This window comes from Lagopus muta, chromosome 22 (assembly GCF_023343835.1).
Source record: "Lagopus muta isolate bLagMut1 chromosome 22, bLagMut1 primary, whole genome shotgun sequence".
NCBI lineage: Eukaryota > Metazoa > Chordata > Aves > Galliformes > Phasianidae > Lagopus > Lagopus muta.
This window is the reverse complement of record NC_064454.1, coordinates 323,212-346,594: the sequence shown is the minus strand read 5'-3', so window position 1 is coordinate 346,594 and position 23,383 is coordinate 323,212. Positions and strand designations below refer to the sequence as shown.

Here is a 23,383-nt window from a genome sequence, read left to right as displayed (position 1 = left end):
TGTGCGCAGTGCACATCTGTAAACGCGATGCTGTGAAGGTGCTGAAAGGCTGGGCTTGGGGTCCTGAGCTCAGGGACTTCCAGTTGTGTGGGAAAACAAACAGAAAAACTTAAACAGAAATCCTTAAACCAAGGTACTTAAAACAAACCACTTATACATCAGAAGGCTTTGGCAGGATGCGTTTTGGGTCACAGTGAGCCTTAAGCTTTCAGACAGGTCTGCAGGCCCGTAACAAAACCTTCTCCTCCAGCAGGAGAGCCACCGCTGTATGTTCCATGCAGCCCAGCAGTGGCATGGCGTGGAACTGTTACGGCTGGGAAGGACTTGTGAGGTCCAGCCCAACCCTCGCCCCATCCCCACCGCCACCCATCTCCCACATAGGATCACAGAGTCACTGAGGCCAGGAAGGAGCTCTCAGAGCGCTGAGTCCCATCCCCTGCCATCCCCACCGTGCCGCTCGTGGAGCCCCAGGGTGCTGCAGGTTGGGCACAGCTGCTGCCATCACTGCTGTGCCATGGCTGTGCCCAGCTCTGAGTCATCCCAGTGAATGAAATGAAGTTGGTGTGTTCTTCCACAGGCACAAAGCAGTGGCACCTGATAAACCACCTGCAGCCAGAAACCTCGTACGACATAAAAATGCAGTGCTACAACGAAGGTGGTGAAAGCGAGTACAGCAACGTGATGATCTGCGAGACGAAGGGTGAGCGGTGCTCTGCTGCCCCAGGGCCGTGGGGGGGCTGCAGTGCAAAAGTTGTCTGTAACAAAGACTGTAATTTTCTGGAATGTTCCAAGGGATTGTTTTGTCTTCCATAGCGGGGATTGTTTTTAGTGAAGCTGCTGGGCTGCGCTCCCAAGGACGGCTCTCACCCCGTGCCTGCACAGCACAGCACAGCACAGCACAGCACAGCACAGCACAGCACAGCACAGCACAGCACAGCACAGCAGTGCCTTTGGCGCAGTGCGGGGTGCAGCTCTGGGTGCAGGGAACGCAGCCTTCCTCACACCCGAAGCTTGGCGATCCGCCGTGCAGCACTGCTGCCTCGGGGTGTGGGGTTCACAGGGTGATGCTCATTTGGTGTTCCTGCATGGAGGTCCTGCCTTTGCAAGCCAGGCACCTCCTGAAGGTGTCCGTGCAGGTGGGGAATCAGCGTGGTGTGATTTCTGGGCTGCCTTGTGTTTGCTGTGATTCCTGTTCAGCTCTTTGTGTTTCAGTGTGGTTTGAGCACGGGGTCAGCAGGGTTCGCATGAGATCCAGGTCGGTCGTCTGGTGCAGCAGCGGGGTAGAGATGTGTGCTGTGGTTTCTCCTGACCTCAGGAGCGGACAGATGGGTGCTCTGCAGTCAGAGCCATTGCAGTGTGCATTGAGCTGTGTGTTACAGCTCCCAGTGACCTCGGTGGGAGGGTTAGCGAGCCGGATGGCAGCCGTCTTCCAAGGCAAATAGTTATTACCCAATCGCAGCTGGCCTTCTCCTTATAGTTTCTAATACTTGGAAGGTTCCTCCTCGAGGCATTAGGATTGTAACTCCAGCAGTCATTATTTTCATTTCATAATGAAAAAATGCATTTAGAAAACTCCTTTGGTGAACGTGCCCTTCCCTGTCTCCCATTGCACGCAGTGAAGCGCATGCCAGGAGTGTCTGAATACCCAGCGAAGGAGCTGAGCACCCCACCCAGCCCCCCCGAGCGGGCGGGGGGCAGCGGGGGTCCATCCTCCGGCCCGGTGCGGAGCAGTGATATGCTGTACCTGATCGTGGGCTGCGTGCTGGGCGTGATGGTCCTCATCCTGATCGTTTTCATCGCCATGTGTCTGTGGAAGAACCGCCAGCAGAACGCCATGCAGAGTGAGTTGGTTTGGGGTTTCCTTTTGTCGCAGTGTCCAGCCCCATGCTGAGAGGGCAGATCCCCAACTCCTGCTCAGCCCACAGCGAAGCGGGGTTCGGTTCCTGGTCTTTCAGAGAGGTGTCAATGGGCAGAACCCGGTGCTTTGCACCGAGCACAGTGCTGGCACATTGGAGCTCAGTGCTCATTGCCTGCTCAGAGGTTCTGTGCTAACAGAAGTCCTCTAATGGCCTTTCCTAAGGCGGAAATATCCCTGTTCTTTTCCTTGCCTGTGGTTGCTTTTAAATGTCCTCACTCTCCTGACAAGAAATCACACAAACTTCTTGCAAAATAAGAGAGTGCCTTCAGCTGCAGCCCAGGAGCGCTGTCGAGTTCTGGGCAGCAGTGGGTCTGTGGTCCCTGCAGGCTGTGCTCAGGAGCTCCCTGTGTGACCGATGGCAGCACGGCGCTCCCGGTCTGTCCTGCAGGGATGGCTGTTCTCCACTCCTACGCCTGCATCCTGAGCACCGAGAAACTCAGTTAGTTTACAGAAGCTGCTGAAAGAGAAAAGAGTTTCTCCTGTTTACTCCCCTTGGCAGACTGTGTGCTCTCCGGAGCAGAACTGCGGTCCTCACGCCCGGCTCTCTTGCAGAGTACGACCCTCCTGGCTATCTGTACCAAGGGGCGGAGATCAGCGGGCAGGTGATCAAATACACGACGCTGCCCGGCACGAGCCGCGTCAACGGCAGCGTCCACGGCAGCTTCATCGGCAGCAGCGCTGGCAGCGGCTGCCCGCACCACCACAAGGCGGGCGGGGGGCTGGACGTGGCTGTGAGCCGAGCGGTCGGGCTGCACGGCGGCTCCCTGCCCGGCGCCCACCTGGACTGCGAGCGCGCCCACCGCCTGCTGAACGTAAGCTGGGCCGTGGCGCGGGGGGGATTCGTGCGTGGGGGTCAGGCGGCTGCGCGGCTCCGCAGGAGGCGGCCGGGCTGATGTTTGTGATGCGAGCACCCTGGTTTTCGATTGAATATCGGATGGCAGCAAGAATTCCGCTTGCTCTGGGAAATCTGCCCCTGCCCTCCTAGCAAACAGCTCCGGGAATACTTTGTGATGCGCCGAGGCGCTTGGCTTTACGCGTGGTATTTCTCAATCTTCGAGTTAAATAGATTTCAGTACAGCTGCTTATTCTGCAGCTTTGTGGATCGCCCGTTTTCCCCCACCTGCTTCAGATCTGTGGCTCTAAGCGATGCTATTAATTATAGCGAAGCACAGACGAAGCGGGAGCTTCCATAAAATAGCCCATACATCAGGAACGCGGTGACGCAATGAGTGCCTTTTTTTTAATCCCTCATTTGTGACTTTTGAGACAGACTGCCCCCTTTTTTTTTTTTTAAATTGAAAATAAAATTAAAAACCAATTTAAATCCACGACCCAGCTTTTGTATGTTGTGGAAAAGTACTTCATTTGCTGAAATGTGTCCCGTTTCCAAGAGAGAATAATGATTTCATTATTGTCTATGGAAACAGATGGCTTGCATTCAAACTTACTAAACTTACTCAAAACTGTGAACATTGCCCAGGAAAACTGAAAGAAAAAGTTCAAAAGTCTGAGAAACAGCATGCTGGTTTGGGAGGCAGAAAGGGGGCTATTGTTTGTGTTGGTAATTGAACACAAGCGCTTCGTTTTATTGAACAACAAATTAGTGCTTGCACAGTAGCTGCCACTTGGATCACTGCAGTTTCAGGGGCAGAGATGCTGGGTCCTCACCTGGCTGTGCCACTGCTGGGCCGTTTGTGGACCCGCGTTTCTGTGCACCCTGCCAGCAGGTGAACTCCTGAGAGCCTCGGCCGCCCAGGCCCTGGGGAAGGAGTGGTTTTTGGCACTTGAAAGCCATCCCCTAGGAAGCCTGGCGATGCTGGGGATGTCGCTGTTCTGTTGCTGCTCGTCTGCTCCTTGGAGGCAGCACCTGGTGCACGTGCAGCCGCAGCTCTGCTCTGTGTCTCTGTGTTGAGATGTGGGCAGCAAACCCTGGCATGTTGTCTCACTGGAGCAGCTGAGTGTTGGATTAGTGCTGTTTTTCCCCTCTCTGTCTGCGGAGCTGAGTAAGGCAACCCCTTCCCACCCAGAACAGCAGAGCAGAGGAACAGGATGTTCTCATTCTCATTAGGACTCTCTTTATTGTTCCATTGATTGGGCTGAATGAGGAAGAGAGGGACTGGCAGGATGGCAATCAACACTAATTAGGCATTTCCTCAGCGATCCCTATCTGGCTGTGCAGCCTCCCTGAGCAGAACCCACCCTCACCATGAGCGTGAGCTCTGGGCTCTGCTTGGGGTCCGGTTGGGGTCCCCCCCCTGCCGGTCCCACAGACCCCGCTGGGCTGTGCCCACCCCGCTCCATGCTCCCGCGCTGCCCGCTGCCCCTCACAATGAGGTATGTGTTAATCTGGGCATTCTGCTCGCTTGTAATGGGCCCCGCAGCCAAAACCAACAGCACCAAATCCCTCTCACCCGGAGTCATTGCTGGCGAAGGAATTACCCCATCTGTACAAATACCGAGTGTTTCAAAACTTGGTGTAGCGAAGTGCAGTGATCTAATCGGGGTAATTGCAGGAGGCTGGGATGGGTTTGTGCTGTGACATCAGCCCTGCAGATTTAGTGCCGTCTCCCCGAGTGGCGCAGCTCGCAAACGAACAGCGATTTGCTTTCATGTCTGTCATCGGCGTTAAAAATAAACATATTTACAGTGTGTTTATTAAATTAAACCTGAGCATATGAAGCTGAAAACAGACCGGGGAAATTACAGCATACTTGTCTAGGCTGCAGTTGCTTACTTTGCTCTCCGACACGCGCTGGCAGCCCCTCGCCTTGGCTCCGTATAATGGCTCAGTGTTACGGCGCTGGGATGCGGCCCAGGGCTGGGCAGGGCAGGGCTGGGGGTTCGGGGCGCAGGGCTGGGGGCTCTGAGGCGCCGCTGCCGGCTGTGCTGACCGCTGTCTCCATGCAGGGCGGGGGGCTGCACGCAGCACTGCCCCAGGCGGAACCAGAGTGCATCAGCTGCAGGAACTGCCGCAACAACAACAGGTAGCGTGGGGGGGGCAGGGGGGGTCTGCGGGGAGGGGGTCTGCAGTGTGCCGTGGTGGGGAGCTGGGCGCTCGTTGGGCGGCGCTGTGAAGGACGTGCTGCCTTCCAGGCTTCTGAGGGGGTCTCTGGCTATTTAAGGGCTGAAAGTCCGACGTTCTGGACAGGTTGAGGGGTAAATTTGGGGTCTTGTCAGTCATACTTTGAATTTTCTCTCTTATTAAAGCTGGCATTTACCTTCCAGTGTGCGTCCAAAGGAGCTGAGCTGGAGTTCAGCCGTTCCCAAAGGCTGAAAACTTGCATGCTTCATCTTTGTGGTTTTACCTCTGAAAATAGAGCTCAAAATGGCATCGAAATGCTTCATCCTCCCATTACAGACATGCAGGGATCGAGGTCACCCTGGGGCTGTCCCAGAGCCGTGGTGCTGTGAGCTGGGGGACGCAGTGGCACAGAGGGGGGCTGTGGTGGCCTCAGGGTGGGGAGGGGCTGCGCTGAGCAGAGCTGTGACACCAATGGGGATGGAGCGGCCATCACTGCAAACCGGCTGCAGCAATGGCAGTGACTGGGATGTGTGCAACTGGCTGTCGTTTGGAACGGTTGTATGTGCTACGCTGTAATTAATAGCCTGTTTCCCAGTTTTAAGCATATTTACATTCTTAATTACTCTTTTTTCTTAAGAAAAAGGAGAGAATGAGTTCCATCCCACGCGACTGTGATGTTCCTCCAGCAATGGCTGAACTTTGACTTCTCAGCCCTGCTCTGTGTGACACAAACGACAAAGTGTCCCCTCCAGCTGCAGCCCCGGAGGGATGGGGCACAGAGGGCACATGGGGGGCAGCGGGGTGGGTCTGGCTTTGCCTCGGTGTTGTTGGAGGTTGGGCATGCAGTGACCTTTTAAATCCGAGCACGCTTTAGAGCTGGTGAGCACGGACCGTGGAGGGGTTCAGTGTTACAGCGATGGAATCCTCTGCTCTTTGGTTCTTGCTCGTGGAGCTCTGCCAGAGGAGGGGGCTGCCGGGCTGTGGGCGCCCACTTTGCGGTGGTGGACAAAGCCGGGGAGACGAGCGTGGTTTGTGCTGATTGCGTCGGGGTTCAAAGCAGATTTCTTTTTGTTGCGGATCTCTGGTGCTTTTGCTCTGATGCTCCCTGGGTCCTCGATGGTTCCGAGGCGTTCTGCTCCTGTCGGTTCCCTTTGGCACGCGCTGTGTTCCATCAGAGATCTGCACACACATCCCGAGCAGCGGCCCTTCGGGTTGGAGGGCTGTGCACGATGGCTGGTAGGATTGTAGTGCTGAGAATGGATGCAAGGCGTGTTTTCTGCAGCAGAGATTTTCCATTGCTGCTCCCTCTGGGCACGCCCATGGCCAGTTTCCGTCAGAATGTGGTTTTTAAGCTAAAAAAGCTGACCTGCTGTCTTGGAGCTCCATTCAAGCCAGTGGAGTAATACAAAGCGCTGCACTGACCTCTGTGTCTTTAAAAAGAAAGTCCCATAAACATGCAAACCAAACATCTTAAATGGGTTTCTCTAAGAATTCTTTAAATAATGAGTGAGTGTAGTCAAAACCTCTGTGGAAAGAAATGCAAACTAATAAATGGATTTGTTTGAAGCCCAGATGTGTTTCATGTGGATTCTTCAGTGGCTTTTGTGGTATTTTGGTACTTGGAATAATGATCTGGAGGCGGCTCAGGGCGGAAGGACGGAGCGGGGAGCGGGGAGAGCCATGCAGGAGCTCCATCCCGCCCCGACGGCACTGCGGGGTCAGTGGGCACAGCAGGACGGCCGGGGGCTCTTTGCAGCCTTCGTGGCCCTGTGCTGGCTGCAGGTGGGCGCCGTCGCTTCAGCTTATGTGGGGGGAAGAAGCACTCTGGAAAGGGATCCTCCCAGCAGTTGTAGGGTAAGCATGCAGGGTCGCACACGGTGAGGGCTCGGAGCCCACGTGGGCTGTGTGGGTGCCAGCTCTGAGCACCAGCACCTGGGCAGTGCAGTAAGCAGCCGTAAGCAGCAATGTGTGCTGAGATGGAAGGGCTCATCGCCGGGAGCAGGGCAGGCGACTGTTCCATTTAGGCTTGGCAGCAAAGAAATGCTCTGAGTTGTGTCCGTTTGGCACAAGGGCTTATAATCTGTGCGTGGAGTTGGGAGCCTGTTCAGCTTCCCTTCAGTGCCTGGGAGTCATGCTGGGCTCACACGTAACACAGAGCTGTGCTCCGTCCGTGGGGCAGTGCTGGAGGCAGTGCTGGGGTCGGGTGGATGGGTGCAAGAACTGCAGGCAGGTGAGAAGGGCACGGTGACAGCACTGCACTGCATGCCGGGCTCCTTGCTTCCGCACTCCCTGCGTACCCATCCAGGGAGCGCACTGGGGGTGCTTTCCTGGTCTATGGCAGCTATACAAGTGAACCTTTTACTTCTGTGGTAATTATGGTTTTCTATAAAACCACTGTGAAGTGTGATTTTGGGCTGTCGTGCATAGGATTTGCTTGTATAAATGTTCGCTGCGTCCACATTGTTAGTGGAGCTGCAGACACTGCAGGCATTTTCCCTGCCTGCTGCAGTGGCGTGGTGTCCGTTAAGGAATCGAGCTGCTTTCTGAGGAAGGTTAAATACCTTGGCTATTACAGTTCATTTCGCAGCCTGACTCTGATTTCACAGCCCTGTGTGTCTCACGGGGTCGCGATCTGAGCTGCACCGCGCGGGATTTTGCCTTTATAGTGCTGAATGTATTTTTGTAGTTTGCGTCCACTCTGATAACACTTCAGCATTTGTTTTCCAAGGCACTTTGGTTTGTTGCTTGGGTTTCAAACCTGAGCTCTTTCTGTTGGCGGTGAAAGGCCGCCGTGTGGGGCTGCCCTGGTGGAGACCTGCAAGTCAATGGTCGGGTCACAGCGGACAGGGGAAGCAACTGAGCAAATGTTTGCAGTGTTTCCAGCTGTCTGTTGGGAGAAGAAACGCTTGATCCTTCTCTTCATGTTAGGATTGATCCAAAAATACATTCAGAACTCACTTGGCAAGAACTCTACAGTAAATAACACATGGTGAAGTACTTAAAAGTCACAGTTTCTCATGCTAAGTTGAGTGGTAGAAAGGGAAAATGTGCAGATGATCAGGGCTCACAGCAACTCCTGGTATCCCACTCATGTTGGATATGAGGAACAATCTCTCCTCCAAAGAGCAGCGCTGCACTGCACAGCTGCCCAGGGAAAGGAAGTCACCATCCTGGGGCGTCGCAGAGCCGTGGGGATGTGGCACTGAGGGTTGTGGGCAGTGGGCACGGGGGGTGGGTTGGACTTTGTGATCTGGGAGGTCTGTTCCTACCTTAATACTCTGTGGTTGTGGCTTACCTTCTCAGGTGTTTCACCAAGGCCAACGGCACTTTCAGCAGCAGCGCGCTGCCCCTCGTGCCCATCGTCGCTCCGTACCAGCAGGACATGGAGATGAAGCCCCTGAGCCACATCATGGTCGCCATGTGTTTGGCCTCCAGCATCCCTGAGCACGGCGGGCGGGTGGAGGAGGACGGCGTGGAGGCAGCCGAGCAGCCGCCCAGCCCACAGCCCTGCTGCAGGGGCGGCGCCGGGCCGCTCTGCCTGGAGTACCCGGACGGTGAGGCGGGGGGGGGGCAGCACCTGGAGCGGGGACGCTGCAGAAATGGCACCTAATTAAACAGAGACTGGTAATTAAGCTCACAAAGGAGCTGGCCGTTGGAAAGAGGGCTCTGTTCCACCCCCTGCAGAAAAGTGGTGCTGGAGCTGCGTGCTCCTCTCCACCGATGCCTCTACTGGGGCTCACCCTGCAGGCACGCTGCGGCTGGTTGCTGCTGGCTGGCGGTGCCTGTACACACAGCAGACACAGGGGGTCCCGGTGCAGACCTAGGGGCTGAGATACTGCATGCTTCCTGCTGCATCTGGGTGGCCTAAAGCCGTGCTGCAGGGGAGGGCAGCTCAGGGATGCAGGTGGGGCTGGGCCGTGTCATCCCAACCTGCTGCATAGCAGCATCCATGTGCTTGCAGAGCCGAGGCGCTGTGCTGTTGCCCAACGCTTCCTCAGGGATTTATGGGAGTAAACCCACTCAGAAAGCTTTGCCGAGATCCCTAACCTGAATTTCCTCTGTGCTCACGAGGCCGTTGAGCTGAAAGCACGTTGCTCTTGCCTTGCAGGTGACAGCTGTGCGCTCTCAGAAACACCAAACCACGTTCTGAGCTGGAGCCCGCTGGTTCTGCAGCCTGTGCCCAAGGACTGCAGGGACAAACCGGGCTGGACTGCAACACTGCGTGGTTCTGGGCAGCCCCCGCTGCAGGAGAGCTGAGGGGAGTGCTGGAGGGACTGATGGAGGGGCCTTAATTATAACAGAGAGAGTCACTATTTATTTTTTGTAGTAGTGTCATATGAATGTATCTTGTTTCTAAATGGTTGCCTTTTTATATTATTTATGCCTTGAGATTCCTTTTTTTCCCACGCACCGTGAAACTAGCCTGGTTCTGTGTATATAAACAAAAAAAGATTGGTAATAATATAAAGAACAACGATGGGAAACTGCAGCGTGTGTTCGTGGAGCCGGCAGAGGAGCGCTGCTGAGAGGCTGATGGCGCTTTGGGCGCGGGGCTGCGCTGGGTTGGGCTGCGCGCAGACCGTGCTGGGAGTGGGCAGAAGGGGATCAGCGCTGCTCGGCGGTGCTGTGCTGTGCTGTGCTGTGCCGTGCAGCAGGTGGAGGTGCTGCAGCCTTCACTGCAGCCTTGGTTGTTTGGTGGTTGGTTTTTTTTCCTTCCACATTTAATCGGAGTGAATGCAATGAAGCTGTGCTCGCAAAGCACTCTTTCCAAAAAGCAGCGCGTAGCCCCGGCTGCTGGGTGCCTTCATCGCCATTGCAGCTGCCCACGGCTCCACGTGCAGCCCGGGCTGAGCAGGAAGGGGCTGGGGGGGGGCGGAGCGCTGCAGGTGCAGCTCAGAGCCCTGCCCGACCCGAAGCTCCGTTCCCCGCTGAATGTGTGCTCTGTGCACGGCACGGAGGTACAAAATAATGTGTTCTGTGCTTTATAAATAGAGCCCGTGGTGAGAACGCGTTGGCTCGGAGCTGGGCTGCCATGCAGGTAGGATTCTGGTTATGCTTTATGCCCGGAGCCTGGCAATGATGCTGTGTACGTGGTTTCTCCCCTCTGCACGCTTTAGTTCTCATGTCTGCGAGACTGAGCGCATGCCAGAGGGAGGCAAAGCGCCAACAAGCACCACATGAGGGCAGTACCCTACCCTGGATTTGCTGCTCTGCTTTCTTGATGCCAACGCGGGATGCTGGTGTGAGCTCGGCCCGTGGAGCGGCTCTGGTGTCAGATGGAGCGGGGCCGTGGGCAGCGATGGGTGCGGGAGGCTGCGATCTGCTCTGTTAGCAGCACCTCTCTGCAGACTGCTTTATTTATAGTCAGTGACACTGTTTTAAGTGTTTGTCTTCCATTTATTGTATTTTATTTTAAAGTGTGTCTGAGCTCTGCTTTCACCATAGGGTTTCGGTGCACGCTCCCACCTCCACGTGCCCGACTCCAAACCTCCCGCCGGTCCCACGGGAGCACTCCGCCTTCAGGCTGCGTGCACGGCCCCGCTCCTCCCTCTGCTCTGCTTTGTCCACCCAAACACCATCCTTCCCGTGGCTTTGGCAGCGCTCCTCTCCTTCCCAGAACCAGCAGCGAGCTCTGCTGGGCTCCCAGCGCCTTGCAGCTCCCTGCTTTTCACAAGCACCGAGTTCAACAACCCTGTGTGCATCAGCCCCTTTTCTCCTCATCTTTGGGCCTTTAGAGAAAAAACAAATGGACAAACCTCTCTGTGTTCCTCCGTGTACCTCTGAACGCATCGCTGCTGCAGTGCTGCGCAGCGCTGAGCTCCAGATGTGTGCTTGTTGGCAGATGGGTAAATACACTCTATTTTCCGAAGAAGATGTAATGTTTCTTTGGAAATTGCACATGTGTTGGAATGATGTAGTTGTTGCGTGTTGTTTTTTTTGTTTTGTTTGGTGGTTTGATTAATATTAAAGTGAATGCTGCTGCTCGATGGGATGGCAGAGTGGTGATTGGTGCCTTGCGGCACTGCGCTGAGGTTGGGCGGATCGTTCATGAGGTGCAGGGCAGCGCCAGGACCCCCTGTCTTGCATAAACCCAAAGCTGAGGGCCGCCTCCTCCATGCTCTCCAGGCAGAGATCTCCCCTTCCCCAACCATCCCAGCTCCTCCTGCTCTCTGGGAGCAGTGATGCATCTCTCCCTACTGCAGAGCAGCAGAGCCGGGCCCTGGCTTGCTGGCAGTCCATGTTGGAACACTATAAAGCAGCCCAAAAGATTTCCTCTGTGGCACTTTATCTGCAGCCCAGCACCAGCAGCCACGGGTTAATGACAGTCCAGTGCCAGGAGGAGGGATGTGGGGACATTTCCTGTGGGTGAAGCCCCTTTCCACATAAAGGGTAAAGGCTGAGAATTCCACAGCTTCACCCTCACCTCCCGGGGTCCCCATTCCTGGGTTTGCAGCCCCTCTGTTCCCTCCCCACCCAGACTGAGGCTCTGTGGAAGAAGATCCCCTCTGCGTCTGCTCTCTTGCAGCCTTTATTGAGGCAAAGGAAGCAGTGGGGTACAGCACAGCGCAGGAGGATGGGGCTGTCCCAGGGGTGCTGTTGCCACATCCCAGCTCTCATCCCCCAGGAACAGCAGCAGTGAGGAGGGGTGTCTCAGGAGTGTGCCATGCTCAAGGCATGGCTGTCACCGTGATGCTGACATCTGCTGGTGCATCATCCACAGGGTCAACTGGTGGGGCTGAGCGTGGCTCTTCTGCAATGGGACGGGATGGAGAGCCTCAGTGGCACCAGGCTGTACCACCATGCTGGTGGCTCTGCCCGCCCTCTACCTTCTATGGCTGCTGTGCTGAGGCCACCCGGCTCCTCCTGCCCCTGTCCTTCTCCATCCTCTGTGCTCACGGCCACGTTGGCATCCTCAGCAAGCTGTGGGGCATCAGGGCCAGCCCTGGGGGCATGGGGCTCTCAGGTGAGCAATGAGATGCAGGAGAGGGCTGGGTGCGTGGTGAGGTTTGGGGCACTCACATGCGGAACAGCAGCTCGTGCAGCCCTACAGACGGACAGACGGACATCGGATGGGGGTGTTGGAGTTTTACCACCCAGCCGAGCCCCTGACACTCACGTGGCAGGCGGTCCCGATGGCGAGCGATGTAGTGCACAGCCAGCAGAGACATGGAAGTGGCCACCAGCATCCCCATCACCGCTGCCCCCGTCACGGCCGGGAGAGCCTCGAAGGGCGGCTCAGCTGGAAGAGAGCGGTGCAAATCGGGCCGTTGGGAAGGGGGAGGTGAGGAGGTGAGGAGCAGCCAGGATGGTGCGGAGGTACCAGGGGAGAAGGGAGCTCGGGGAGCATGGGCATCCCTGGCACAAACGGAGGAGGAAGACAGAAGCCTGCACTTGTTTGCTCTGAAACCTACTGATGGCTGCTCGCGCTGCGGTGCCTTTCTCTACTCACTCCCTGCTCTGCCTACAGGCAGTCAGCCCCGGGGTGCTCTGTAGCCCCAGCCGATGCCTGGCACCACCCAGGGATGCCGGAGGAGCACGGCATGCTGTCCCGTGCCCGCTTCACCTGGCGTCTGCACCTCGGAGGGGTGCCCGGCCGTGCGGTGGTTGACAGCCAGGACGCGGAAGGCATAGACCACGCGGGGGTCGAGCCCCCCCAGGCGCCGGTCGCGGGAGTGCGGCTCGATGTCTCCAGCGGCCGTTTCCCAAGGGCCCGGCACGCGGCGCTGGGGCTTCTTGGCCGGCCGCCGCTGCACCACGAAGCCGGTCAGGTTGCCCGCGCCCTGCGTCCGCCACTGCAGCCGCACCTCGGTGCGCGCCCGCGTGTACCGCAGCTTGCTGATGGTGACGTTGGGAGGGGCCGGGTACCCTGCGGCGAGACGGCGCTCCGTGGGACGGCTCGCCTCCCCGCGCAGCACGGGGATGCGTGCCGCCGCCCCTGGGACTCACGATCCACGCGGAGGCGGACGGGGAGGCTGGCGGTGCCCACGCTGTTGGCGGCGGCGCAGCGGTACGTGCCACCGTCCTGCGGCCACTCGGCATCGCGCACGGTGAGGTTGGCCCACGCCCCGCCGCGCTCCAGCCGGTACTTGGTGGTGCCCGCCGGCACCTCACGCTCCTGCGGGTCGTACCAGCCCATCTCGGCACCCAGCTCGGTGCCGCCGCGCTGCCGGCACGCCAGCCGTGCCTCGCCGCCCTCCAGCACCGCCACCTCGCCGCGCTCCACCTCCAGCTCGGGGACATCTGCGCATTGAGAGGGGCTGCTGGTGGCACGCCGCCGGCCGGCGTGGGGCGACGATAGTGGGGACAGCACACGGGGACCACCTCGCTTACCCAGCCGGAGGCGGCACTCGGTGCTGGCGGCTCGCAGTGGGTGCGCGGCCACGCAGACGAAGTCCTGGCCCCGCAGACTGCTATCGGTGCTCAGCACCAGGACGGTGGCTGATGGTGTGGGGACGCCCAGCGCCCGGCCCCGGCCGTCCCACCAGCGCAGCGTGGCCGGCGGCGTGCCCCCCTCCCAGCGGCACCGCAGCATCACGTATTCGTCATGCTTGGTGGCCGCGGCCATGCATGTGGGGCTGCCTGCCGGGATCCCTGGGAAGGGACAGGTGGTGGGGTGAGCCATCTCCTGCCCGCCTTTGTCCCCATAAAGTACAGGGTAGTAAGGGGCAGCCAACACAGCTTCACTTTGGGGTGCTCTGCAGTGCAGCCGTAGCACGTGGATTGAAGGGCAATAGGGCCCTTCAAGGAAAGCAATTTAGGGACATGGGAGTTTGGGGATGTGTCCACACTCACACAGAGTGGTCCTGCACACAGCCCCCTCCCGCAGTGCAGGGTGTGCGGCCACGCAGGCGAAGGAGCTGCCGTTCCTCGTGGCTGCCCCTGGCACGATGCTGGTGGCCATGGAAAAGCTGGGCCCTGCTGCCCCCTCTTCATCCTCCTCCTCCTCCTCCTCCTCTCTAGGGCCCACCCAGCGCAGCCGAGCTGGAGGGAATCCCCCCAGCCAGCGGCACCGCAGGGCCACATCCTGCAGGTCAGCAGTGGCCAGAGCGGAGCAGCTGGGGCTCCCAGGCGGCGGATCTGTATGGGTGTGGAGCTGTCACCGTGGGGCCCCCCATGCTGTCACCCCAGCATCCCCATCGTGCCATCACGTACTTCCCGCCCACATCCTCACCGGGCACTGTGTTGTCACCACGCCAGGCCAGGGCCACAATACTTACAGTATACGGTGAGGACGATGGTGGCCTGGGTGCGGGTTTGGAGGTGGGTGTTCTCAGCCAGGCAGGTGTAGGTGCCCGCCTGGCCCCGGGCAATGGCCGACATGACAAAGGTCTGACCGATGTGCACCTGGGAGCCATTGTGCAGCCAGATGTAACGGCTGGGGGGGTTGGAGGGTGCCAGGCAGCTCAGCACCACATCCTCCCGCTCGCCCGCAGAGAAGCTGCCCTGTTCTGGGGAGAAGGGCTCCACGCTGATGGCCGGCTCATCAGGGCCGTCTGCAGGGATACAAAGCCCTTTAGCCATGGGACATCACTGCTGAGGGGACGCAGCTCTAATCAGGACATCCTCCCACTGGTGGAAACCTGACCCGTGAAGCCTCCTTGAAGGTGGTGCAGGACAGTGGCTGTGAACACGCTATGATGCGTGGTGCCCATGGATGGACCACAGGGAACGGTGGCCTTGGTGGCACAGTGCCAGCCATAGAGGTACCATGATGGTGGTGAATGATGGCCACAGATGCACCTTGGTGGCAAGGTACTTGCTTGCCATCGAGGCACTGTGATGTTGATGGATGATGGCCATTGGTGCATCTGGTCAATGTGGCACTTGGTGGCCACGGAGGCACCCAGGTGGCCATACCTGCATCACGGTGGTGTCTTAACCCTTGGGGCTGCCCCGGCCTGGTGAAAAATCTCTCCCAACTTAGGGCCCCCTGGAAGCAGAGCCATGCCCTGGGGCACTCACAGACGATGTCGAGGTAGACGGGTTCACTGGTGCGGTTGTTGACCTCATTGCGGGCCGTGCAGGCGTACCAGCCAGCGTGGCTGCGGTTGGCGGGTGCCAGGAGCAGCTCTGCCCCGGAGCCTCCCAGCCCCACGGGGGCTGCCAGGAGTCTTCCATGGGGCTCCCGGTGCTGCCAGGAGAAGCTGAGCGGTGCCGTCCCCTCCCGCACGGTGCACATCAGGGCCACCTCTGTCCCCTCCGCCGCCGCCGCCGCCGTCAACCGCACGAAGGGCTTGGAGACGGGTACTGAGGGCACTGGGCCATGAGTGTCCCTAAAGCCACCAGCCCCCTGCCCAGAGCCCCTACATCCCTCCTGTCTAGTTGTGGCCTTTCCATGTCCCACATTCTGCAGCTAGTGGGCTCACTAGCATGAATGTGTATGAGTCAGTGAGTCCACATGTTGGCTAGCGGGACACCAGGTTGGCCAAGGGAGGGAGACAGGAGGTGGCTAACGAGCTGCTATGTGGCTGGTGGGAAGGCAATGGGGTTGGCCAGTGGGTTGCTATGTTGCCGAGTGCAGAGTTGTGTTGGCTAGTGGGGCACTTCACTGCCCAGTGGGGCTCTTCATGGTCTGGCAGCAGCCAGCAGTGCGGGCTGTTGGTGAGGGGAGCCATGCAGAGCACTGGCAGGAGGGAAACCTTACCCAGCACACGCAGCATCACGGCGGCGTATCCCACACGGAGGCGGCCCCACTCCGGGAAGAGCCCCTGGCAGAGGAAGCGCCCGGCGGCGGCCGTCCGCAGCTCCCGCAGCTCCAGAGTGCCGTTGCGCAGCGTGACCCGGCCCAGCGCGCCCACGCCAGGAGCCACCACCACCTCCGGCCCTGAGCCCACCGCCACGGCCCGCGGCGGCCCCGCGCTCCCCATCGCCGTGAAGCTCCAGAAGACCACGGCCGGCGCTGCCATCCCGCAGCTCAGCTCCACCTCCCGGCCCCGTATCCCCGTCACCGTCCGCTCCTCATAGGCTGCAGAGCCGGCGTCCAGCGGCTGACCTGGTGAGAGGTGCGCTGCGTTGGCCGCGTCTCGGCGGTGCGGCTCCGTGCCTCTGTGACATGAGGGACCCCCGGCACTCACCCACCGCCATCAGCGGCAGCAGGCAGAGCAGCCAGGGGCCCCCCCAGCGCTCCATGCTGGGAGCCCCCCGTGCTGCACTGCGCTCCCCAACCCGACCTCCTCTTGGGTTTCCCCGGATTGGCCCTGATTAATCTTTAATTATTAATGAAATGACAGCAGAAACCCAACGCCGCTGCAATCTGGCTGTCCCCATGCCAGGCACGAGATGGGTGCATTCACGGCACGAGCGGTGCCGCTGCCACCTGTCCCACCTCCAGGATGTCCCCACTGGTGGCCAACCTCTCCCTCTTCCCGTTTTTCTCGCTACAAGAGGTAAATCCAGTCCCGACCTCACTTTGTACCAATAACGGTGGATTTGAACACGCAGCAGACGCGTGGCACTGAGCGGGGTTTGATATTTCATCTCCTGCTCTCTGCAGGCCATGAAACATTGATGGCGGCACAGGAAGGCAGCGCCGGGAGGGGACGGGGCTGCCCTGCAGGGGGTTCTGCAGTGTGTGATGGGCTGCATCCCACTGCACCCATGGGGCAGCCGCAACGCCCCTCAAAAAAGGAGGTTCACCCCCCAGTTTTCCTCTCACAATCAGTTATTACTCATCTCTCCCGAATTCACCCTCAGCCTTTGCTTGTTGGGGTCTGGCACTTTTCCTGGTGCCACTTCTGCAGCACTGCCCTGGATAAAGGTTCGTGGTGGGGCGGTGCGAGTGGGACAGCCCCCCTGGGGACAGCCGCCACGCACGGGGCCCTGCTTTGTACCGCTGCCCTTTGTGCTACAGAAGAGCTCTGTGCTTTCAGACACCTTTTGGCAGCCCTGAACAGCTGATTTAGGAGAGCACCCGCACACCAGACCCGAACCCCCCCCCGCCCCGCTGGGTCGCGCCGTGGGAACGGGGTCGGACGGGGGCGGGGCTGAGGGCGCGTCCGGCGGCTGCGTGCAAAGCGAAGGCCGACAGCGCCCCCTGGCGGCGGGGCGAGATGCCGGCCGTGTGCTGAAACGGGGAAATAAAACCCTTTTTGGGACAGAGCCGCCCCCGTGTCCCCGCGGCACCAAAGGGAGAACTGCCTGCACGAGGGAGGATTTTTAAATCCTAGGCTGGGCCTCAATGGGATTTGAACAGCGGCTTTAAAGACGGGTTCATGAATATTCAACACTTCGTGAATATTCATGACGGGCGCGCGGCGAGGCAGCCACTTCCGGGGCAGCGGCACCGGCACCGGAAGTGGCGGCGGTGGCTCAGGTAGGGGCGGGGGCGGTTCGGGCCTTCGGGGCTTCGGGTCGGCGCTTCCGATCCCAGCCGGAGCTGAAGTCGCCGCACGGCGGTGTCAATGCGCGCCGGGACGGTCAGAAACGGGGTGAAAAAGCGGCGCTCGGAGCGCAGCGGGGCGGCGGTTCCGGAGGACTCCGCGCCACGTGGGTTCCATTTAACCACACGACTCCGATGCGCCTTGTTGCACGCTTTATTGAAGTACGTGGCCGAGTTGCCTGACATCACACAGCTCGCGCAGCCCCCCGTCCGGGGGAGCAACAGCATTTCAACGTAAAAATCACAGCTCTCGCTTCGTTATGGAGTTTGAGTGGCTTTTCCCTGTCTGCTTCCTCGGCTTTCCAGCAGCGACTCAGAGTGAAGCTTTCTAACAGTGTAGTAGCGAAGTAAGGATGTCCGAAATGCAGTAACCTGGGGAGCTGGGTGAAGTTTTACACTGCAGCCAACACGCTTATATAAACAGAAAGATTTCCAGAGTAGCTGAGTCCTGGATGGGAGAGGAGAGCATCCAGGGTGACGTCAGAGCGGGGCGTTTTTCCTGGGGATGAGGCCGTTCGCCAGGTCCCAGCGCACCTCCCAGCGCAGGGCTGCCCTCTTCTTGTCCGTGGGCACCGTGTAGGTGTTGGGGACGTAGGTGTGCTGCGGTTTGCTGGGGTGGCTGTGCTGTGTGAGCATCCGCCCCCGAATGCTGCGGCGCACGTCCTTGTGCTGGTCCTCACCCGGCACAGGGAACCGCTCCCACTCCCGCTTGTACTCAAAATATTTGGCCACCCGGTCGCTTTTGCTGCGGTTTTGACGCAGCGCCTCCAGCCTGGGGGGAATGAAGGACTTGGGCTGCAGCGCTGCGGCTGTGCAGTGAGAGGTGGGAGGACTCTGGCTCTGCACAACCCTGAGAAGGAAGGGAGGCTCACACTCGGCGCCCTGATGCTGATAGGAAGGCTCTGGGGAGAACTCCTGGATAAAACTGCTGCTCATCTCGATTTCCCCCTCGGAGAGGCTGTCATCTGGAGCGGTGCTCAGCTGAAGCATTTTCTGTGTCAGATTCCACATGGCCATGCTCTCCAGCAGGCTGGTGACCGATTCGTCACAGACCTCGACTCCTCCGTCAGGTCTCCGCCTCAGCACCTTCCTCTTCATCGCCTGCCTCCTTGAGCCCCTGGGGCAGCACGGGGCAGCACTGGGCTCTGCGCAGGGGAACCCTTTGGATGGAGGTCGGGCTGACTGCAGCCCTGTGGGAGCAATGTAGGCACTGCAGCACAGAGGTGCCCCTTCTGCTCCACGGCTCTCGCTGCCTCCTTCCAGCTCCTCATCACTCAGAGCAGCACCTGAATGCCTGTCTGCTTCCAGCCTGTTCTCCATGGTTTCTGCTGGGCTGGCTGGACCCTGCAAAAAGAAATTTGGTTAATATCTTGCAGTGCATTCGAGTTGGCTGAAGGGGGCTCTGTGAAGGCTGGCTCTGGCTCTTCGCCACCCTGAAACTTCTCAGGTTTGTGGTGCTGATTCAGGCTCCATCAAACCAGAGAGGAGCCTATAGACAACTATGTACAACGTTGTACATGGCACATAAATTGCATTGCACTGCATGTGAAGGTTTGATGAAAGGATGGACGAGTGCAGGCCGGACTGAGTACACTCTGTGACTGTAAGCCTTGGGCAGATATACTGATGATTTTCCCCTTGTGAAACCAGTATGTTCTCTCAAAAACACGGTTCCTAGTTGTGACTAAAGACATCAAAGAAAGGGTGTTTTTATTTATAGACAAGGAAAAAGTGTTTGTTTAGAGACTGGCTATCATAGCCTAAAGGCAAAGCTTCAGGCTGAGTTGTGTGATTGAGGTAAGGCAGAAGGATTGGCTGCAAAAGGGATGTGGACAGTGTTCCCACTGAAGCCTGCAGGTTTGGGGCTATCTTTATGCCATTAAACGGGTTTAGAAATGCAAGTTCTAACTGTGTGGCAGTGATGCCATTACGAAACGTTCGAGCAGATGGTGCTGCAGGATGACTGGTAGCTGTTAGCAGGCTGTCTGAAGTGTTGATGCTCGCTGAACACAGCGAGAATGGGAACCGCTCCATGACAGCTCTGCACAGGAAATGTGGGAATGAGCTGCCGCCGTGCTGGGCTGCCAGCGCTGAGCTGCTGACAGCGGTGGCTGAGGGAAGATGTGTGATTCAAAGCACTAGAGATTTGCAGCCTGGAGTCAAAGTGTATCATCCCAGCCAAGCCCCCTTGACAGTTACTGTGTGCTTCTGGGTACAGTGAGGGATTAAAAAGAAGCCAAACAATTATTGTACAGATAACAATTCTGCAGAGGCAGAAAAAGGTAGAAACACAGATTTCCTCCTTTCTTTGCAGGCCCTGAGGAACTGCCAGCCACCAACTAAAGACTCCAAGAGACTCAGTATGGCCAACGGGAGCTGGGCCACAGATCGAGAACAGCTCCTGAGGAGGGTGCAGGACCTGGAGGAGGAGGTGAAGCAGCTGCAGGAGAAGCTGTCGGAGGGCAAGGAGGGCACTGCAGTGAAGGACACCCCTTCAACCTCCAGGAAATCCAAGAAGCAGCAGCAGCGGCCATTTGATTTCAGTGCCCACGGCCGCAGGCACGTGGCTCTGAGGATCGCCTACCTCGGCTGGGGGTACCAAGGCTTTGCCAGCCAGGAGAACACCAGCAACACGATTGAAGAGAAGCTGTTTGAAGCCCTGAAGAAGACACGGCTGGTAGATAGCAGGCAGACCTCCAACTATCACCGCTGTGGGCGGACAGACAAAGGAGTCAGTGCCTTTGGACAGGTCAGGATGGGTTTATGGGTTCCACTGGGGGTGGTAGAACTCAGGATGCAGATCTCGTGGGGTTACTGGTCAATGACAATGAGCCAAGTGCTCACTGTGTGACAGTGCAGGTTGAATCTGTCTTTTAAAAGCTTTTTCAGACACTAATTGTTTACTGGAGCTGTTTGGAGAGGATGAAATGCATTTCAGGCTGCCATTTCCTGAGTCGGGTCAGCTGCCAGTTCAGCTCAGAGATGCCAGAAAGGGGAGCTGCCCCTTCCTCTGCCTATATAGACATTGCTCTTCTTGTGCCAGCTGCAGTGCTTGGCAGACCCCTCTCATCTGCCTTAACTCAGCAGCGCAGCAGAATGACTGGAATGCTTCCCACAGAGTGAGAAAGCTGAGTCCTTGTGTGTAAAGGTCTGAGGAGAGCAACAGCCAGGGAAGAGAGTGTGGGAGTGGGAGCTGGAGGAGCAGCTGGCCCAAACAGTGGCAGGGAACCATCAGATCCTTACGATGGCTTTGCTTTCCTCCTCTTCCCTTCCCGCTTGTGCTCAGGGAGCAGGCCTGCCCAGCTTTTGCCATGTGAGGGCTGGTTTTAGCCTGCATCACTCACTTGCTCTAGTTCACGAAGCAAACCATACAAAGTAAGGGTGTGGGCCACCTTTGCTTGCACGGTTAGATATGCTCATGGACTTGCAGTGGTTCACTTGTTTCCATACCACAATTTCAAGCCTATTGAGCTGTTAATGGGTTCAAGTTATGAACTCCAGGGTTTTTTTTGTGTTTTTTTTTTAAAAGCACATGTGTATCCTGCAGACTGAAGCCATTTAGAGACCATGCTATGTAGGCAGTTTGCAACTTTTTCTGTTTTATTAAAGGAATCTATAGCATCTGCTAGGAAGCTCAGCAGAGGCACTTGCAGTTTTACCCACAGGAAGGAGTGGTAAGAGACCAATTTAAGATACCTTCCTCTGTAGGAGATCCTGAGTTCATTTCAAAATGCAAAGCAGAGGTGTAGGAAGACTTGGCTTTACACACTGACTACGCCCATCCACCACCTAATCCCAGTGTTCACAATTTTGCAGGTGATTTCCCTAGATCTTCGCTCTAACCTGTCGGAGGAAAGGAAACTAAATGGCTGCACGGGTGACTCGGAGGGAAGAAGCAGTAAATCCGAGCAAGAGCTGCGCTACACCCACATCCTGAACAGGGTGCTCCCACCTGACATCCGTGTGCTGGCCTGGGCCCCCGTGGAGCCAGACTTCAGCGCCCGGTTCAGCTGTCTCAAGAGGACCTACCGCTACTTCTTCCCCTGCGCAGGCCTGGACGTGGCCCTCATGCAGGCTGCAGCCCAGCGCTACGTGGGGACGCACGACTTCCGGAACCTCTGCAAAATGGACGTGGCCAATGGCGTCATCAACTTCCAGAGAACAATTCTCAGCGCCCAGGTAACGTGGGTGGATGGGGGAGCTGAAGGTGGCCTGCAGGACCCTTTCCGGCTGTGCCAGTTCGAGGTGACGGGACAGGCATTCCTCTACCACCAAGTGCGCTGCATGATGGCCATCCTCTTCCTGATCGGACAGAGGATGGAGGGCCCAGAGATCATCGATGAGCTGCTGGACGTGGAGAAGAACCCTCGAAAACCACAGTACAGGTATGGGCAGCAACCTCCCAGGCTGCACAGCAAGAAAGCAAACTGCTGGCGTCTCCATGAGGATCTGATTTTCTTGTCACTGTGCTTCTGGACAAGTTACTGATGGTCTTAACCCTTGGTCTTTGGTAAAAATTACTTCAGAAAAGCATTTTTCTGAAAGGCAGTGCTGTTATTAGCAGAGTGGACAGGCTGCTGTGCTGTTACATTAATGCTGTGACCCTTTTCTATCACAACCCTTCTCTAGCCTGCCTTCAACACCTCACTATCAGTTCGTAATGCCTTCTCTCCGTTTTCCTAGTATGGCTGTGGAGTTCCCCCTGGTCCTGTATGACTGTGAGTTTGAGAACATCCAGTGGCATTATGACCGGGAAGTGCAGGAGTTCAACGTTACCCACCTGCAGCAGCTCTGGGCCAGCTACGCCGTCAAGACTCAAGTGCTGCACAACATGTTACAAGGCCTGGACGCTGCTCCCGTGGCTGCAGGGAAAGGTAAGAGATGGCAGAACTGTTCCAAACAAGTAGGTAACCACACGTTGTTGAAAGCGTTGTTCATAGAATCATTAAGGTTGGAAAAGACCTCTTAAGATCATGGAATCCAACCCCACCATGCCCACGAACCATGTCCCTCAGTGCCACATCTCTGCATTTCTGAACACCTCCCGGGCTGATGACTCCACCATCCCTGGACAACCTGTTCCAATATCTCACCAGTCTTTCTGCAAAGAAATTTTTCCTAATATCCAACCTGAGCCCAGCACTTGATCTCATTGTTCCATTGGCCTCAGCCCATCCATCAGCCTGGCCAGATCCCTCTGTAGCCCTTTCCTACACCAGGCAGACTGATGCTTCCTCCCAGCTTGGGGTCATCTGCAGACTTACTGAGGTTGCACTCAATTCCCTTGTCCAGATCATCTACAAAGATACAGAACAGGGCTGGCCCCAGCACCGACCCACGGGGAGCCATTGGTGATGGGTCAGCAGCTGGATCTAGCTCCATTCACCCCAACCCTCCAGCCTTTCCCAGCAGCGTTCCCGTCCAACCACGGGTCTGCAGGAGAACGCCGTGTGTTGTCATTTCTTTTACAGACCCAGGGAACGCCGCCCCTGTGCTCTGGGGAGACCTGAAGCCTCCAGTGCACAACCAGGCCAGCAGCTTTGTGGAAGGCGTCCGCGCTCGCGCCTACAAACCGCTGCTGGAGCGGCCGCGGTGCGAGGGGCTGGAGTCCCGCATCCAGCAGTGCCTGCGCAGGGGCCGCGGCCAGGCCGAGCGGGCGGCCAAACGGCTGCGCACGGGGGAGGGGCCGGGGGGGGGCTCCTGAAGGGCCGCCTTTTGCGCGGGTTTGGTTTTAAACGGGTTTCCTCGCGATTTTTATAAATTCCTGTTGGCTTTAAGAATAGCGGTGCTGCGTTACGGCCTGCGGGGGGGCAGCGCGGGGCCGGGCCTGGGGCACCGAGGGTTGCCCGGGCACGACGAAGTGAGACACGACGAAACGAGACGCGACGTGAGCGCGGCACGACGCGAGCGCGGCGCGGTTCCGGCCGGTACCCGCGAGCTGCTCACCCGCTCCCTCCTCGCGCCGCGGCCGTGGCCAGTTCCCAACCGCCGCTCTCCTTCAAACTGCCGGGCGGGGCGGGGCACCTGCGTGCTTCCTATAGGCGGTCACTGCTGTCGCTCGTCT

At 57.9% G+C, this 23,383-nt stretch overlaps 4 protein-coding genes across 8 annotated transcripts in view; 2 read left to right on the top strand and 2 right to left on the bottom strand.

The window, feature by feature from the left end:
• The window catches only part of CDON (cell adhesion associated, oncogene regulated), a 38,247-nt gene extending 28,930 nt beyond the window's left edge, over window positions 1–9,317 (top strand). For 2 of the 4 annotated variants that reach the window (XM_048968471.1, XM_048968472.1), the window contains exons 14-19: window positions 578–700; window positions 1,617–1,841; window positions 2,471–2,730; window positions 4,826–4,902; window positions 8,244–8,494; window positions 9,049–9,317. In XM_048968471.1, coding sequence (XP_048824428.1) covers window positions 578–700; window positions 1,617–1,841; window positions 2,471–2,730; window positions 4,826–4,902; window positions 8,244–8,494; window positions 9,049–9,197 — 1,085 coding nt within the window. In that variant the 3' untranslated portion in view covers window positions 9,198–9,317. The other 2 variants (XM_048968473.1, XM_048968474.1) reach the window with 2 other exon arrangements.
• A 2,346-nt stretch (window positions 9,318–11,663) lies between these two features.
• On the bottom strand, window positions 11,664–16,070 carry VSIG10L2 (V-set and immunoglobulin domain containing 10 like 2). Its single transcript, XM_048968123.1, has 10 exons — window positions 16,016–16,070; window positions 15,586–15,933; window positions 14,904–15,188; window positions 14,159–14,434; window positions 13,734–14,018; window positions 12,888–13,532; window positions 12,505–12,807; window positions 12,058–12,180; window positions 11,961–11,985; window positions 11,664–11,883 (listed from the first exon to the last, which is right to left on the bottom strand). Exons 1-10 carry the CDS (start codon window positions 16,068–16,070, stop codon window positions 11,664–11,666), a joined length of 2,565 nt encoding a protein of 854 aa, XP_048824080.1.
• Window positions 16,071–17,085: 1,015 nt separating this feature from the next.
• PUS3 (pseudouridine synthase 3) lies at window positions 17,086–23,259 on the top strand. Of its 2 annotated transcripts, none has more exons than XM_048968325.1 (5): window positions 17,086–17,253; window positions 19,634–20,068; window positions 21,136–21,704; window positions 22,003–22,193; window positions 22,791–23,259. In XM_048968325.1, the coding sequence occupies exons 2-5, from the start codon at window positions 19,682–19,684 to the stop codon at window positions 23,021–23,023; spliced, it is 1,380 nt and encodes a 459-aa protein (XP_048824282.1). In that variant the 5' UTR covers window positions 17,086–17,253; window positions 19,634–19,681; the 3' UTR covers window positions 23,024–23,259. The 2 variants fall into 2 exon arrangements, with proteins under 2 accessions (XP_048824282.1, XP_048824281.1); XM_048968324.1 differs by lacking the exon at window positions 17,086–17,253 and adding an exon at window positions 17,375–17,481.
• HYLS1 (HYLS1 centriolar and ciliogenesis associated) lies at window positions 17,460–23,298 on the bottom strand. Its single transcript, XM_048968344.1, has 3 exons — window positions 23,266–23,298; window positions 22,100–22,181; window positions 17,460–18,663 (listed from the first exon to the last, which is right to left on the bottom strand). The coding sequence occupies exon 3, from the start codon at window positions 18,637–18,639 to the stop codon at window positions 17,800–17,802; it is 840 nt and encodes a 279-aa protein (XP_048824301.1). The 5' UTR covers window positions 18,640–18,663; window positions 22,100–22,181; window positions 23,266–23,298; the 3' UTR covers window positions 17,460–17,799.
• Window positions 23,299–23,383: the final 85 nt, after the last annotated feature.